The sequence below is a fragment of the Podarcis tiliguerta genome (genome assembly GCF_965153285.1).
Source record: "Podarcis tiliguerta genome assembly, chromosome: 8".
In the NCBI taxonomy this organism is placed as follows: domain Eukaryota; kingdom Metazoa; phylum Chordata; class Lepidosauria; order Squamata; family Lacertidae; genus Podarcis; species Podarcis tiliguerta.
Window position 1 is genome coordinate 18,044,587 of NC_139541.1, and position 18,101 is coordinate 18,062,687.

At 46.4% G+C, this 18,101-nt stretch overlaps 1 protein-coding gene across 3 annotated transcripts in view; it reads right to left on the reverse strand.

Moving 5' to 3' along the window:
• Positions 1–18,101, reverse strand: part of ACAP3 (ArfGAP with coiled-coil, ankyrin repeat and PH domains 3) — a 146,136-nt gene that overhangs the window by 52,167 nt on the left and 75,868 nt on the right. For 2 of the 3 annotated variants that reach the window (XM_083453837.1, XM_083453838.1), the window contains exons 6-10: positions 14,773–14,956; positions 12,166–12,210; positions 11,123–11,218; positions 8,113–8,187; positions 4,001–4,012 (exon numbers count right to left, since the gene is read on the reverse strand). In XM_083453837.1, the coding sequence (XP_083309963.1) occupies positions 4,001–4,012; positions 8,113–8,187; positions 11,123–11,218; positions 12,166–12,210; positions 14,773–14,956 (412 nt within the window). The remainder of the gene's footprint in view (positions 1–4,000; positions 4,013–8,112; positions 8,188–11,122; positions 11,219–12,165; positions 12,211–14,772; positions 14,957–18,101) is intronic. The other variant, XM_083453839.1, reaches the window with a different exon arrangement.

The following is an 18,101-nucleotide window of genomic DNA, read 5'->3' on the forward strand; positions in this document are numbered from 1 at the left end:
AGCAGGGACTGAGCAACGGGAGCTCACCCCGTCGTGGGGATTTGAACCGCCGACCTTCTGATCGGCAAATCCTAGGCTCTGTGGTTTAACCCACAGCGCCACCCGCGTCCCTTACGGCCTTATCCTCCATTAATTTGCCTCTCCCCTTCTTAAAAAGGAGAGAATGGCTAAGAAGAGCATAAGAAGAGCCTGCTGGATCAGGCCAACGGCCCATCTTGCCCAGCATCCTGTTCTTACAGTGGCCAACCAGATGCCTCATTGAGTGCAACAGCAATTCCCCCCCCCCCCCGGCCAACGTGATTGCCAGCAACTGGGCTTCAGAGGCACTCTGTCTCCACAAACGCAGCCCTCGTGGCTAGCAGCCATTGAATTTTGGTGAATGATCTGCTTTTCCCCCTCGCCCCGCCCTCAGCGTCCCCCAGCTGTCAGGAAAGTTAGCCGAAGGCCATAAAATCCAAGCGCCTGCCCCCGCCAGCCTTTGCTCGCTCTCACACAAGGATTTTATTCTTTTTGCAAGAGGGAGGCTCAAGTTGGTTTGGCTTCTGTTTAAGCGGGGCTTGTTTTCCTACAGGGCGTAAATCAGCCAAAAAGGGGAACTCCTCCTCCGAGGTGCAAAGGAGCTGCAGCACGCAATCTGGAAGACAGCGGTTAGCGAGAGGACAAAAGCATCTCGGAATGATGGCTGTCCAGGGAATATGTACAAAAGGGAACCCCCTGAGAAAAGGAAGGGAAGGACGGAGCAAGGGGGGGTGTTGGGGACAACCCCTGCCAAAAGGGAAAGAATAACTGGGCTCCTACAAAACCATCGCTATTTTGCTGATAGGCATACTGGCAAACTCTATTTGCACAATGAAAAGGCCTCTCCCAGATGTCCTGTTTATTGCAGATTCGGGACCAACTCCCATCAAAAGTTCGCTGTCTATTTAACTTATGATACAATGGCATGCATGTTTGCTCAGATCAGGGGTGTTGCTGAACTACAACTCCCACCAGCCCCAGCTAGCATGGCAGCTGTAGTTTAACTCAGCAACATCTGGAGGGCCACAGGTTGCCACACCTGATTTAGAATTGTTATTTTTATTGCTGTTGTTGTTGAATTTGTATACAGTGGTACCTTGGGTTAAGTACTTACCGTATTTTTCGCCCCATAGGACGCACCGGCCCATAGGACGCACCTAGTTTTTTGGGGGGCGAAATAAAGGGGGGGAAATTATTTTTCCCCAGGTGCGCTGCGCTAAGCCCGAAGCTTGGGGCGTGCTGAGCTCAGCGCGCCCCAAGCTTCTGGGTGCCGCCAAGCTCTCCGCTAGCCCTGGGAGAGCTGGGTCTCCCACGGCTAGCGGATAGCTTCCTGAAGCCTGCATTCGCCCCATAGGACGCACACACATTTCCCCTTCATTTTTGGAGGGGGAAAAGTGTGTCCTATAGGGCGAAAAATACGGTAATTCGTTCCGGAGGTCCGTTCTCAACCTGAAACTGTTCTTAACCTGAAGCACCACTTTAGTTAATGGGGCCTGCTGCTGCTGCTGCGCCGCTGGAGCACGGTTTCTGTTCTCATCCTGAAGCAAAGTTCTTAACCCGAGGTACTATTTCTGGGTTAGCGGGGTCTGTAACCTGAAGTGTATGTAACCTGAAGCGTCTGTAACCCGAGGTACCACTGTACTGCCTTATACCCGCGGTCTCTGTGCGCTTTATGGGCAAACTCCCAGGATAAGGGGATACAGGATTGCAGCCAAGGTTTTGGTTTAGGGTTCCATTTGGGAAAATCAGGCCTCTCACTCCTTCAATGGGTGTGTGTGGCTGGCAGGAATTCAACAGGTTGAGCCTTAAAGTGAGAGCTGCCACACCTAAAGACGAAGTAGTGGTCAGAGGGGGTGGCTTTCCAATGAAGAGGTGACTGTCCCTAACCAAGAGGTAGTGACAGAGAGGGTGGCACGGTGTGGATGCAGTGGCAGAACCGGTATCACATTCCCTCCACTGTGCCCACACTGCACCAGCAGGTCAGATTACAAAGGGCAAGGTGTCAGCAAGGTGGGCACCATGCTCTTCACTATGCCACGGTGCCTGTCCCTCCTGCTTCCTCCCTTGCTACATCAGATTAATTAGGTCAACCTGGTAGCATCTGCACGATGCATCAATTCCCTGGGCCCACTTGCCAGGGGATTTCAAATTATGTCCCGCTCTTAACTCTCAGAGCACACCATGTTCCCTTCAGGAGGCATTGCTGTCAAACCATGAACCCCCTGGGCTCTGTGCCTCCTCCTCTCCCCGCGCCACCTGCTTGCTCAGGAACACCAGTTCACTGGAGTAAGTGGATGACAGTGGATTTGTCAATGAATCCCGTGCCATCTGCGGCCGGCTTTCTCTGTGATCCGGATTTGGGCCTAAGTGCCCCTTTTGGCACTTGTAAACATGGTTACACGCAGAGACGTAGGAGGGGGATGTCCTGACCAAGATAACAGCTGCACAGGCAGAAGACAAGATCTGTCCATTTCAGTGTCTTTCAATTTCTCGGTTGTCCAGTGTTAACTGCAGCTCCCCACATTTCCGTGATTTTTCTTTGAAAGCCCTCCTGAAAATCCACCAGCATTTTAGTTTAGCTGGGTTATATCTAGCTACCGTTCTGCTTAAAGTACACCTGCTGAAATCAATGGACCCACGTTTTCTATTTGTTCATTTATTTGCATTTATATCCTAACCTTTCCCCTCATTGAACTCCCACAACAACCCTGTGAGGTAGGTAAGGCTAAAAGATTCTGACTGGCTCAAGGTCACATCCAGTGATTTGAACTCTGGTCTCCCAGGTCCTAGTCTGACTCTTTAAATGATATCCCACTTTTAGTCGTGTCTATGGATCAATCACTTAAGAGATGGTGCTTTAGAAGGCAATTAATAAATTAATTTCATCAATAACAGATAATAATAATGCCTGTTAACTTCTATGGGTCTACTCTGAGTAGGACAAACATTTCTTTACACAATTTCCCTAAATCTACACGTTTTTGCAATTTTGCATAATGCAACTTGCATTTTATGTTATTTTCCACCAGTTATATGCATGTTTGTGCAGTTATAGACACATGTCTTCACACAGTGCTGCATCCAATGTTAGTCCTACTCAGAGCGGACCCAATGAAATCAGCGGACCTGACTAAGGTTCATTCATTTCAATGGGTGTGCTCTGAGTAAAGCATACTTGTAAAACGTAAGTTAGTCGCGTGCTCGCTTCGGCAGCACATATACTAAAATTGGAACGCTACAGAGAAGATTAGCATGGCCCCTGAGCATCCAGCCCATTTTTTTTGTTTGTTTGGAGAACTGCGTTGTAAAAAAATGAGGGGGGGGGGACTGTAGATTTCAAAGGACAGATGCATTTTGGTCTGTGTATCCTTTCAGGAAGTGTAAATTAACTGAGTTGCTTTCCAGTCTTTACATAGAATGCAGTTGGTCTAGGTTCCGAGGTTAAAACCTAGTGGCACTAACTTTGAGACAGAAGTCCAGAGCCCACTGTGCAGAAGGAGGAGAGTCCTCAAATGCAGAAGCAATGTCCCACCACATTTTGAAGTAACTTAAAAAAAAAAAAAAAAGACTATCTAACAGGATAGATCCCCCTTCGAAAAGACCACAAAGCCCAGAGTCTAATTGCACCTCTTTTCAAAACCATCTGGACCCAAAAAAGACTGTTGGACACAGAAGCACTCTTCCTGCTAATGAGACAGTGTCTGGGAACTTGGACGCAGCAACAAGTGACTTGGGGAGAATGCTCTGCACATGTTCAGAGACACCCTTGTCAACCAACCCAACAGTTCTAAGGAAAATTAATCCTTGGCTGAGCGCCACACCAGATGGAAACAGCCCCATTCATATTTCCCTGCACGGTCATAATCCAATCCCTCCCCTGCCAATGTTAACAGTGTGAGCAGGATAGAACAAAAGGCCAAGTGATCTAGAGCAAGTTTCACAAGTGTACAAACAATCAGGGAACACGTAGGCTGGTACTCACCTGCAGAAGAGTCTGGGAGGGCATGTTAGAAATTGGTGGAGAAGGAGGGAAGAAAAAGAAGAGGAAAGAAACAGTGTTACTTGATTGGAGTTTATTCATAAAAACATCTAAGGCTGCTAGATGCAGTTTCTGAATCCAGACACCAGTGGAACTCCAAGACTCAGGACTGTGCTAATAATAACAATGGAATTCTGCAACTAACCCCATCCAAATTCTGCGACATGCATGCAGCAAACAGATGAAGCATTTGTAAAAAACTGTTATGCCACAATAACTATTTCTGCAAAACTTATCCCGGGTGCACAACCACATAGATGAGCTGTGCATTGCAGCCCTCCTCCCTATTCCTGGCAATTTTTTGCAGCAACTGTTATAGCTTTGAGCTGCTTTTCAGCAAATTTCCCCCATGCGCTGCCAAATTTTAGCTGTGCAGTCATAAGAACTAGAAACTTGCTCTCTTTTTTCCTTTCTTTTCAAAATGCAAGGTCAGATTCTCTGTAGGTGGAATTCTGTGAGCAACAACCAGGCCTGGCATAAGACCGCCAAATTTGCAGCCACATTTTCAGGTTATGGAAGCGGTGCGCTTTGGCGTATTTTGACAAGGGGGTTGGGGAGGTACAACATTCACTGGCAATCTCAGCAAACTGAGCTGGCAGAGAATTTACCCAAGACACGGAAGAGCCAATCAGATAAGACACTCTTGGTCTGAATAGGCCAATGGGTGTAATTAAGTATCTAGGACCTTCCTAACCTAGAGACCCAGAAACCAAAACTGATCCACAGCAATTTAACATTACCCTCCTGAATCAATGGAAGTTGCAATCCTGTGGATACTTATCGTGAGAAATAAACCCCACAGAACTCGAGAGGAATCATAGAATTGTAGAGTTGAAAGGGGCCACAAGGGTCATTCAGGCCAACCCTCTGCAATGCAGGAAACTTTTGCCCAACTGGAATCCACAACCCTGAGATTAAGAGTCTTATGCCCAATCAACTGAGCTATGTTTGCCATTGTTTCTGGCTCAAAGGGAACAGCTTTAAATGAGAAGTGATTTGCAATAGTGCCATTCCCATCTATCCCCCTTAACAAACTACAGCTCCCAAGATTCTATTATTATTATTATTATTATTATTATTATTATTATTATTATTATTATTATTATTATTATTATTTGCTTTAAATGTGCTTTAAACGTATGGTGCGCACACAGCCTAAATATCCTTTTTAAACCTCTGCTTCTTTGCCTTGGGGGATGTGAGGGGAAGGCTGGATCTAGTTTCCCACAGATCGCAGCCAGCGCTGGAGAACGGACTCCCTTCTCTCCATCCCGCACATCTGTCCAGCTGGCTTCCCCACCCTCCTCCTCCTCTCATCCTTGCCAGATGGCCCCCGGCTTCTCCTGCATCAGCCAGCAGATGGGGAAAGGGCTGCAGTCTTGCGGCTTCTTCCCCCTCCTTCCCCCTTTCTTAAGTCTGGACCAGGTTGAAATGCCATGTTCCGTCTTCTGCTTGTCACAAGAGATCACAGCACCCCAAAGAGTCAGCGTAAGGGACTGTCAGGAGGGGAAGAGGGGAGAGCTCTAGGATATAAGTGACTCACTTTCCTCGCGTTCCCAGTTGTTTTGGGGGTTTCTTTTCTTTCCCAGACTTTGAGCCCCTATTTACTTACTCACTTACTTATTAAATTTGTATACCACCCTTCACCCAAAGATCTCGGGGAGCTTCACAGCATAAGTAAAGGTAAAGGTAAAGGTACCCCTGCCCGTACGGGCCAGTCTTGCCAGACTCTAGGGTTGTGCACTCATCTCACTCTAGAGGCCGGGAGCCGGCGCCGTCCGCAGACACTTCCGGGTCACATGGCCAGTGTGACATCGCTGCTCTGGCGAGCCTGCACCAGCGCAGCACACGGAACGCCATTTACCTTCCCGCTATAAAGCGGTACCTATTTATCTACTTGCACTTGACGTGCTTTTGAACTGCTAGATGGGCAGGAGCTGGGACCGAAAGACGGGAGCTCACCCCGCCGCGGAGATTCGAACCGCCGACCATACGATCGGCAAGTCCTAGGCACTGTGGTTTTACGCACAGCGCCACCCGCATCCCCCTCACAGCATAAGTAAACAAAACAATAACATTAACCCCCTGCCCCACTCCCACAAACACATCTAAAAGTACAATCCACAACAGCACACTGAGACACCACTTTAACAAGTCATGGCTTCCCCTCTGCCCAAAGAATTATAGGAACTGTAGTTTGTTAAGGGTGCTGATAGAGAGCTACAGTTTCCAGAGTTCCCTGCAAAGAGGGATTGATTGTTAAACTATGATGGGAGGGGAATAAGAGTGGAGAGAGTCTCCTGGCAACTCTCAGCACCCTTAGCAAACAACAGGTCCCAGAATTCTTTGGAGGAAGCCGTGAATGTTTAAAGCATCATCATAGTGCTTTAAATGCATGATGTAAATGTGGTCATAGTCTAAGCACCGTCCTGTTCTCGGAGGATGTCCAAACCGATGGCTATGGGAAGCCCACAAAAAGGGCTTGAGAACAACAGCACTTGTCCCTACCCTACAGCTGAGTGGGTTCTGAGAGTAGAGTGAGGTTGGTGGAGCACTAATGGACTAGCCCCTGCTCTGCAGACAGAATTATAAATAAAATAGGACGCAGGTGGTGCTGTGGGTTAAACCACAGAGCCTAGGACTTGCCGATCAGAAGGTCAGCGGTTTGAATCTCCACGACGGGGTGAGCTCCTGTTGCTCGGCCCCAGCTCCTGCCCACCTAGCAGTTTGAAAGCACGTCAAAGTGCAAGTAGATAAATAGGTACTGCTCCTGCGGGAAGGTAAACGGCATTTCCGTGCGCTGCTCTGGTTCACCAGAAGTGGCTTAGTCCTGCTGGCCACATGACCCAGAAGCTGTACGCCGGCTCCCTCAGCCAATAAAGCGAGATGAGCGCCACAACCCCAGAGTCGGCCACGAATGGACCTAATGGTCAGGGGTCCCTTTACCTTTAAAGTCCTTCATTATGACGGGGTTTAAAAAGCCTCCGGCTCTGCCTCCTCCTCCTCCTCCTGCTGATCAAAGCCCTGATTCCACTGCAGGAAGATCAGGGAGTGTGAAGAGCTGGCAGTGTAGTGTAGTATTTAGAGTGCCAGATTATGACCTGGGAGACCAGGAACCCAATCCCTACTTGGCCATGAAGCTCACTGGATGTGACCTTAGGCCAGTCGCTAAACTACTTCACGGGGTTAAACTACTTCACGGGGTTAAACTACTTCACGGGGTTAAACTACTTCACGGGGTTAAACTACTTCACGGGATTAAACAAGGAAGAACTATGTGCATTTCAACCTGGGCCAGTCTTGACCTCCTTGGAGGAGTAAGCGGGATAAAATTGCAATTAAAAAAATGAATCTCTGCTCCCTCTTCCTATGTAGCTGAAGTTTGTGTGGGTGGAGAGAGATCCCCACTCCTCCATCTTAGGCTTCAGATACAGTGGTACCTCAGGTTAAGTACTTAATTCGTTTCGGAGGTCTGTACTTAACCTGAAACTGTTCTTAACCTGAAGCACCACTTTAGCTAATGGGGCCTCCTGCTGCTGCCGCGCCGCCGGAGCACGATTTCTGTTCTCATCCTGAAGCAGAGTTCTTAACCTGAAGCACAATTTCTGTGTTAGCGGAGTCTGTAACCTGAAGCGTATGTAACCTGAAGCGTATGTAACCTGAAGCGTATGTAACCTGAGGTACCACTGTACACATGCCCAGACACAGACAGACACACAGACTGCTTCATTCTCCTCTCAATCCAAGCCAAACCCCATTGGTGTTGTGGGACTCATGACCAATGCTCATTTTTTTCTCATAACAGTTACCAGAGGCATCTGGCCTCTTGGACAGGATGGGCCTTGAGTCTGATCTAGCAAGCCTTGCGGTCTTACGCCTTGGCGCACATGCGCTGTGACAGCCGACGCATGCACACTAGCCAGAAGAACAGATTGCTGCCTGGCTCTCCTAGTCAAATCCTGGGACAGAGAAAAAGGCTGGGACATCATTGCCTTTGCCTACTTTCATAAGCTTCCTTGAGCCACCAGCAACCATTCACGGCCGGTAAGACTCACCCGTTGCTGAATAAGTGCATGTTTGTGTTCCATTTCCCTCTTCTCCACAGCAGAGTCGATCACCAACTGGTCCAGCTACAAGCAAGAAGGGGGGGGGGGACACACAGTTGTGAGGTTTTCCCCTTTGTCCCTTGCTTCATGCCTCTCTAGGCTTACCTACATCAAGGGCTTAAAATGAGGGAAGATCGAAAGCACATTCGCTCTCCAAACATGTTAATCATACGTAAAGAGTAAGCCTGTTATACTTACCCTCTGTACCTTGTAAGTATAGTAAGTGTACTTAATAGTTATAGGTGACATCCACACTATCTAGTCAAAGTACTCATATACCACTTTAAATAGTCATGGTTTCTCCCAGAGAATCCTGGGAACTGCAGCTTGTTAAAGGTGCTGGGAATTGTAGCTCTGTGAGTTGGGGGTGTCTCCTAACTGCTCTGGGCTCCTTTGGCAAAAAAGGGCAGGATATAGCACACTTAAAATTGTGCGTATAAACCTAACAGTGTTTAGTTTTCCTTTTGGTTGCTATATTGATAATGTCGTTGTTTTATAGATTATAAGAGCAGTACTGATTTGTTAATCATACAATATGACTTTTGCTTCAATTGTGATGTTTAGCTTATTTTTTAGTCGTGTTTTATAGATTGTAATTGTTTTAATTATTCTATATGATTTATGCTTTATTTGTGATATTCTATTATGTTCTATCTTCCTGTTGCTGCTGATTGTTTGTAAGCCACTTTGGAATCCAGCAGAGTGAAAAGCGGCACAGCAATATAATAAATCAAACCAATCAAATCAGTTCCCAGGATTTCTTTGGATGAGCTATGATGACTGAAGTGGCATAAAAGTGCTTTAAATGTATATATCACCCGGTATTTATATACTGCCCTATAACCGGGCAGTAAACAGGTTTAAAACTATGCAAACCAGCAGACACAAATGTGAAATCTAAAACAAAATAAAACCCATCTAAGGGGGGGAGGAGAGTAAGAATGTCTGGTTCTGCTGGCGAAGTAAAAAACTCATGTTAAGAATCTCTTGGCACAATACTGCACTCTTCACTTTAAAGTCCCTAAATGGAGGCTGGGTAGGCAAGGCAAGGGATGCCTCTCATCTGACTCTGAGGTCACATCCACACTGCACAATTAAACCACGCTTATAGCACTGCCAGTCATGGAATCCTAGAACTGTAGAGAGTCACCTAGACCAACCCCCTGCAATGCAGGAATCTCAACTAGAACATAAATGGCAGGTGCCCATGAAATCTCTGCTAGATGGACCAATGGTCAGATTTTGAACTAGGCAGCTTCCAATCCGACATGGACTGGCTCTGTATAAAGGAAGCTTCCTAGATTCTTTTGGGGTGTGGAGTAGCTTGGTCCAACGGCCCCGATTCTATCAAAGCCAAGCAATCGAGTTTGCTCCATCGCTCCCCAGCCACTCCCGCCCTCCTGAGCAAGGCTGAAGACGTCAAGAGAGACGCAGAAACCTTGCAGGGGCTGGCCAGGGCACAACCGCCACGTGAGGGCACCTGAGAGATTAGTGCGCTGATGCTTTGCGACAGCTCTGAGGATTAGCTGGGAGGCTCTTATCCAGAGTTGACGTCAGGGGCACGAACGATCCCCACAGGGGCTTGTAGCCACAGAGGCCCAGAGGTGAAGGCCTTAAAGCAAGCATTGACAGGCCTGTGGCAGTCGCTGCCAGGCCTTCCCCTCACAAGCACATCCCTACACCCCCAGGACCACTTGAAAACCGCTGAGGGTCTTGGTGGAGATAAAATGTTTTTTCCCCCTTGCCTGTTGTTTCCTAGCAACTGTGCAACTACGGTGCATAGACCTATTAGAAAAGGGGTTCTGGTTATGTCGTTGTTCCTTTGTGTTTCAAGTATCTCCTTCCCCCTGTCGTTTCTTCTCCTGCTTTCACCTTCCGGGAGGACCCATGGGTCTAAAGAATGATGGAGCAGCCATTACACCCCCCCCTCCCAATTTACAGTGATGTAGCCATAGCTGTCAACTTTTCCCTTTTTAAAAGGGAAATTCCTTTATTCCGAATAGGATTCCTCGCAAGAAAAGGGAAAAGTTGACAGCTATGGATGTAGCCAATGCTGGCCTTACTCAAAGTAGACCCATTGCTGTTCAAGAACATGGCTGACTTAGGTCCATTCTTCTTCTATAAGTCTGCTCCAAGAAGGATTTAGTTGGATGCAAGCCAATGTTTCCCATTTTGTCCCAATTCTGTGTCCAGGGCAGCTGTCTACCAGCTCCATCTGGTACGCAGGCTGAGACCCTACCTGCCCGAGTGTCTTGCCAGAGTGGTGCATGCTCTGGTTATCTCCTGCCTGGACTACTGCAACACGCTCTACATGGGAGCTACCTTTGAAGGTGACCCGGAAACTACAATTCATCCAGAATGCAGCAGCTAGACTGGTGACTGGGAGTGGCCGCCAAAACACTGGTCCTGAAAGACCTACATTGGCTCCCAGTATGTTTCTGAACACAATTCAAAGTGTTGGTGCTGACTGTTAAAGGCCTAAACAGCCTCGGTCCTGTATACCTGAAGGAGCGTCTCCACCCCCATTGTTCAGCCCGGACACTGAGGTCCAGCTCCAAGGGCCTTCTGGCAGTTCCCTCCCTGCGAGAAGTCAGGTTACAGGGAACCAGGCCAAGGGCCTTCTCGGTAGTGGCGCCCGCCCTGTGGAACTTCCCCCCCCCATCAGATGTCAAAGAAATAAACAACTATCTGACATTTATAAGACATCTGAAGGCAGCCCTGTTTAGGGAAGTTTTTTAATGTTTGATGTTTTATCGTGTTTTTAATCATCTGTTGGGAGCTGCCCAGATTGGCTGGGGAAACACAGCCAGATGGGAGGGGGAATAAATAATAAATTACTACTACCAGGAAACCATGGTTAGCAAGTTCAGTACAAGCCAGGGCATTTGAAGGCTGAACTTTGCCCTGGCTCAATACCCTGGCTCATTCTGAAGCTCCTTACCTTCCTATTGCTTCTTACCTCAGTGGCCAGCTTCTTCATATAGGGGTCCAGTTCGTGAAGAAGGCTGTAGCCCTGCTGGAAAAAGGTGTACTGAGCCTGCATGAAGGACAGCATCTGGAGAAGAAAAGAAGAACATGTCTATGGGTCTACTCTGAGTGGATGCCACCTGTTGATCTAAGTGCATTTATTTGATTTAAAAAAAAAAAAACAACAACACGTATATACTGTTCGACTGCAATAAAACCTCCAAGCGCTTCACAAGAAAATATTAAAATTATAAGTAAAAACAAGTTAGAACGATTTAAAACATTTATAGTAATTAAAATTAATAGTAAAAAAAAGATTTTTACACACCAACATTTTTAATATTCTGTTGGAAGCCGCCCAGAGTGGCTGGAGAGGCCCGGCCAGATGGGCAGAGTGTGAATAATAAATTATTATTATTATTATTATTACTATAGATATTACTTGTCAGTTTAGGCTTGCCTAAACAAAAATGCTTTAAGCAGGCGTCAAAAGGAGTGTAGCAGAGGCAACTGGCTAATGTCAAAATAATTAAGGGCTTGATCAAACTAAGCCTTATCCAGAGTTCAGCCCATTGAAATGAATGGGCCTAATTTAGACATGCCTATTAATTTCAATAAGTCTGCTCTGAGTAGGTACCACTCCAGCGGAAAGGTAAACGGCGTTTCTGTGTGCTGCTCTGGTTCGCCAGAAGCGGCTTAGTCATGCTGGCCACATGACCCGGAAGCTGTCTGCGGACAAACGCCAGCTCTCTCGGCCAGTAAAGCGAGATGAGCACCGAAAGAGAGTCACCCGCAACTGGACCTAACGGTCAGGGGTACCTTTACCTTTTTACTCTGAGTAAAGCACAGTTGGATGCAACCTAAGAAGAGCCTAATGGATCAACACATTTTAACTTAATGGGCAGGAGAAAGTTGCCCACACAGAAACCTCCTTAGCAAACATGGCGTCCCTCTGCAAGGCATGCTGGGAGCTGCAATTTACCCACAGTTTGGGTGAAGTCAGGGGCAGCAAGGGGAGCTCAGAACAGTTCTTACCGCATCGAGGATTTCAAATTTCTTCTTGGCTTGGAGGACATTGATCTATAAGCAAAAGAAGAAGGGGGGGGGGGGAGAGATAAGGTTTCTGGGTTGCCAACAGAGTAGCCAGCCTGCTCCCTGGGAGCCCTCCAAAAATACAAGCAAGAGCCACTAGTGGTTAGAGGGCTGGACTAGGAGCTTGGAGAGCAGGGTTCGAATCCCAACATGGCCATGAAGCTCACTGGGTGACACGGGGCAGGTCACAGTCTTTGCAGAAGTGCAAAACCAGAGTAGCTAGCCTAAACAATGGCACTCATCTTCTGAACACCAGAAACAAGAGGGGAAGTTGGCTCTCAAAAAGTTATAATGCTGGCAAACTGCAGCACCACGGAGCCACCTTGTGGAAAAATTGAGATACTACTTCTGGTTGCTCCTGGTAGCCAAAAAATATACATTTCCCAGTTTCACATCCTGTTGCTAAAATTTCTACAATGTGGATTTTTGAAAGCAAACGAAGAACGGCTTCGCAACGGTTGAGTTTGGCAAAAGGTTTTGTGTGCGGCCAATTTGTAGCAGGAAGGGCCATTTCAGGGCCTATCTGAATAGCAAACCAAGCCAGAGAAGATTTGGAGCCTGTCAGGCCCAGAGGCGAAATGGTGGCCCTCCAGATCTCTCTATCTGGGCCTCAGAATTTTCCCCAAGCCACAACCCCTCACCACAGACCCCTGGCCTTGAGTGTTTTAGCCTGACTGGACCGTGTCCCTGAATTCCAATAATGCCTCCTGCTTGCAAAGATGATGGAGGATGTTTCTAGAAACTAGTCTACTGTACAAAGGTAATATTTACATTTACAGGCCTTGCTCCGCCCACTTTTGCCTCTAGCCCTGCCCAGCACTGGGACATGGCCCTTGGGAGATTGCCCAGAAGGAAACATGGCCCTCAGGCTGAAAAAATGATCTCCACTCCTGCCATTACGGTTACATATGGGATTATTAGGTTTGAACAGCACTTCCTCCATGTGACCTTTTTTAAAAAACAGCAACACGATTAGATAATTCATGGTGGGTAGATCTATCAGAAGCCATCAACTGTGATAACAAAATGGAACCACCATGTTCAGTAGAAATATACCTCCGAAAACCAGAAGCCCTAGAGAAGCAAGAAGGAAAAACTGCCTTGTCCTTAGGAATGGGCAAATCTGTCAATTTAGGTTTCTCTCAATTTCCTAACTTCAATTCCCCACATTTTTACATCTGGTTGATTTCCTCGTGAAAATTCACAGCTGGGGAGGGCGGGATATAAATAATTTATTATTATTATTCAACATCTTCTCTTCCTCATCTCTCCGCCCCCCGCCCTGTGTGCTCATCCCTGGTGATCAACAGGATATGACAGCGTTAGCTGTCCCAGGATGAGACAGAAGGTGTCAGCAGATGGTTTCACTATAAAAGGGTGGGAAGGGGGGGGGAGCTAATGGAACAGCTTGGATCAATATTAGCTTTGACTCTAGTTTGTAGCACAACACAAAGCCATTACAAGCGACGCGGGAGGAGAAATCGGTCCGGAAATCGCTTCTCGGGAGAGTAACGATTCCACAATTCCCGAGGGTGGGTTGGCAGGAAAAGGCTTGATGTTGAGCAGCAGTCCAGTCCTTGCAAATACATGTCACGTCAAGAAGCTACCTTATATCAGGTCAGAGGGTTTCCTCCAACACTATCCCTGCTCAGAGTAGAGGCATTTATTACGTTTACCTTTCCTAGGGACACGGGTGACGCTGTGGGTTAAACCACAGAGCCTAGGACTTGCCAATCAGAAGGTTGGCAGTTCGAATCCCTGTGACGGGGTGAGCTCCTGTTGCTCAGGCCCAGCTCCTGCCAACCTAGCAGTTCGAAAGCACGTCAAAGTGCAAGTAGATAAATAGGTACCGCTCCAGCGGGAAGGTAAACTGTGTTTCCGTGTGCTGCTCTGGTTCGCCAGAAGCGGCTTAGTCATGCTGGCCACATGACCCGGAAGCTGTACGCCGGCTCTCTCGGCCAATAAAGCGAGATGAGCGCCGCAACCCCAGAGTCGGTCACGACTGGACCTAATGATCAGGGGTCCCTTTACCTTTACTAAGGACCTCCAGGCAATGTACATTGACCCCCATTTATCCTCACAATAACCCTGTGAGGTAGGTTAAGCTGAGAGCGAGTGACTGGGCCAAGGTGAGCTTCAAGGTCTCCCAGGTCCTAATCCAACATTCTAACCACTACACCATACTGCCCATGGCTAACTTAGATCCATTTATTTCAATGGGTCCGTTCAGAATTGGATTATTATTATTCTTAAAAAATTACACACCGCTTAATTTATAAAAGAAACCTCAAAGCTGCTCACAAAACTATAAAACGCAACATTAAAAGTGTCTATAAAAGAGTTAACAGCAGGTATTTAGAAAAATATAATTGAATGGAATTGACAGGGGTCCTAGGGTCATCTAGTCCAACCCGCTAAGATGCATGAATCTTTCACCCAACATGGGGCTCAAACCCATGACTCTAAGATGAAGAGTCTCATGCTCTACTGACTGAGCTATTTCTTGGGAGAATTTCAGCCTTAGCAGGGCTGTCTAGGGGAAGACCTCACCTGTAAGACGTAGTCGAGGGCTAAGTGTCGGAAGCATTTCCTGGTGATTGTCAAGGTGCCAGTGGCCTCTTCGACCTCATGGGGCTTGTGCCGCGGAGCTTGTGCGTTCTTGACCAAGGCAATCTCCATGTCTTCCCGTACCTTATCGAACTGTTTTTTGGTCTCCTTGAATTTCCGGACGTCACTGCAAGGTAATTTTACTCATTTACGAATTTGCTTCCCGTTAAAAAAAGAAAGAATCTGTTCACTTACCAATCGCTTCCCACTGAAGAAATAAAGTAAAAGCATCATGCAACAAAAAGAATTCGAAAACAATGCTATATCTAAAAGCAAGGAAAAAGCAAGGAAAAGGTTAAGAAGAGCCTGGCTGCTGTATCAAGCCAAATGGCTCATCTAGTTCTCACACTGGCCAACCAGATGCCCCAATGGGAAGCGCTGTCATTTTCTTTCTTTCTTTTTTCCAATTTTTTAAACTGATTTTCCATATTTATAAACAGACAAATAAACGAACAAACATAAGTCTTAAGTGTAGTAATTCCACTTTTGTTTACATTGTTGAGTGACTTCCTTGACTTCCCCTAGCTGAGTTTCAATGCATATCATTGTAACAGTTTTCCAAAACTATTTTCACATAAAATTTACTTAGTCAATAAACATCTTTCTTTCTTTTCGTTTTAACTTTAAACATCTTATTCCATAACATCACATATTTAAATCCTAGGCCAATCTGGTACTTGCAAATATTTCTATTTAGATTATCTTAGCATATTTAGCTAAATAGTCTTTAAATTTCTTCCATTCCTCCTGGTACTCCTCCTTCTGGTCACGGACTCTTCCGGTCAGGTCAGCTAGCTCCCAAAAGTCCACCATCTTCATCTGCCATTCCTCCACTGTTGACACTTCCTGTGTTTTCCAATTTTTAGCCAGCAAGGGAAGCACTGTCATTTTCTAGCTGCTTTACAGCGCCTGCTATTGATTTTATTTTCACTTTCCTAGTCCTCATGGAAACATACGGCTGGAGTAGACACCAAGCCTGCCCCCCAGATGTGCAAAGAGGATTGTGAAGGGGGCGGGGCGGCCTATTCCAGCTGCTCCAGCTGCTCTCCTAACATTATAGGGCAGCAATCATATCCATAATCTAGACGGCATTTAACCCCACGCATACCTTAGCCTTCTTCCCCAGACAGAAAATTAAGAATGCAGCTCAAGAGGGATTATATCTGTGGAAATTATTATTTTTTGTTAAAGAGTCCCCAAGCCCAAAGAATTATGATTAGTTACATTTTTTTATTATTTCGCCCTTCCTCTAAAGAGCTCGAGAAGGGGTATGCAGCAGATTTTCCTAGCCTTGGGTCAGCAGAAGTTCCTGCATTGCTGGGGGTTGGACTAGATGGTCCACAGGATCCCTTCCAACTCTACAGTTCTATGAGTTTATGGTCTGCAAACGGCCACACAGGCTGGCAGACATGAGGGATGGGAACCAACATGCGAGATCAAGCATGGCTCCAAAAACTGGCTTTCAAATCCTCTCTTACTCATCCTTCTTGCCCCACCAAGTGGTTATGTCAGCCGGAAATGGAGCACCTCAGAAATTTTGGGGAAGGTGAAGGAGGCCTGAACTCCTTCAGCAGCAGGGAGGGTGCTAGGAGGTCCATGTTCCCCCCTTGTTCTCCCCCTCCCACCCACTTGATGAAGTCGCTTGCAGTGCCTGACAGGCTCCGCGTCTACGGCCTGTTCCCATAGAAACAGGCTCTTACTTAGCTGAAGGCCTCGGCTGCCTCACTGACCTATATTCTGTGGCTTACGATGTCGTCTCCGTACCTGCCCCTTTTTCTTTTATTTAAAGAGGATTAGGAGCTCAAAGGAGGTGTGTGCCCTCCACAACATTAGGAACACAGGAGGTTGGCCTGTTCTGAATACACCCAGCTGAGGGCCGTCAACACTGACTGGGAGCGCTTCTCTTCCCAACCCTACCTGTTGAACCTGGGACCTTCTGCATAAGATGTCAGCAGGCCCTGCTCACGCACTTCCAAGGACATCTTTGCAATCATAAGGACTACAAACCTGCCCATTCAGGAACATAGGCCGCTGTGATATACAGCTGTTGGGCCCATCTAGCTCAACAGCATCTACACTGACTGGCTGCAGCTGTCCAGGGTTTCACAAGGGGGACATTCCCAGCCCTACTATGAGACACCAGAGAATGAACCTGGGGCCTTCTGCATGCAGAGCAGATGCTCCATGGCTGAGCCCTGCTGCAAGAGGCTTCCTTATACTATTGGTCCATATAGGTCAATAGTGTCTGCACTGACTGGCAGAAGCTCTTCCCAACCCTACCTGGAGAAGCTGGGTAATGAACCCAGGAGCTTCTGCATGCAAAATCAGATGCTCTGCTACTAAGCCACTGCCAGTCTCCTTTCCCACCAATGAAAATAAGGGTAATTATGTCGGCGGTCAGTGTTTGAGCTTCCCTGCCATACACATTTCTCTTCCGTGCTTGCTATATTCAGCAGAATATTGGAAGATTGGAAAAAAATTAAAAATTTATTTAGAGAAATATTGTAAAATTAATAAATGTTAGGAAAATGTTGGAAAGAAATTACATGGCTTTAGTAGAAACATTGTAAGGAGTTAAGTATAAATAAGTTTTAAGGTTTTGATGGTAAGATAAGGTTAAAATAAATTAAGATAATTAAATGACAGAAAGCAGTGAAAGATGGAAAGGATTTGCTGATATAGTTAATAACTAGAATACAAAAAAGGGAGGTGTGAGGAGGTCGAGGAAATAAGTTAATGAAAGATAATGATAAATATTGGATGTGTTTTTAATTGTCTTTGTTTGTGTTTTGATGTATTGTGTTTTTTGTTCTTTTTTATGTTTGTAATGTATTGATTTGTATTGTTTATTCTTTTTTCCTTTTCTCATTTTTTTCTGTTATCTTTAAACTTCTAATAAATATTATTTTTAAAAAATATATATATTCAGCAGTACCTCGGTTCTTGAACGTAATCCATTCCAGAACACCATTCGAGTTCTGAAACGTTCCCAAACCGAAAACGCAATAGCCGACAGCTAGGCCTCAGGATCTTGCATTGAGGGGAAGCCGCGTGGCACATTCGACTCAAGAGGCGTGTTTGAAAACCAAAGCATTTACTTCCAGGTTTACGGCGTTTGAAAACTGAAATGTTCGTCAACGGAGACATTCCAAAACCGAGGTACCACTGTATATGGTAAGGTGATCATACTACTTTACTTTAAAAAGCAACAGGATATTTAAGATTGCATCCTGCTCAGAGTAGATCAATTGACATGACTAACTAGGTCTACT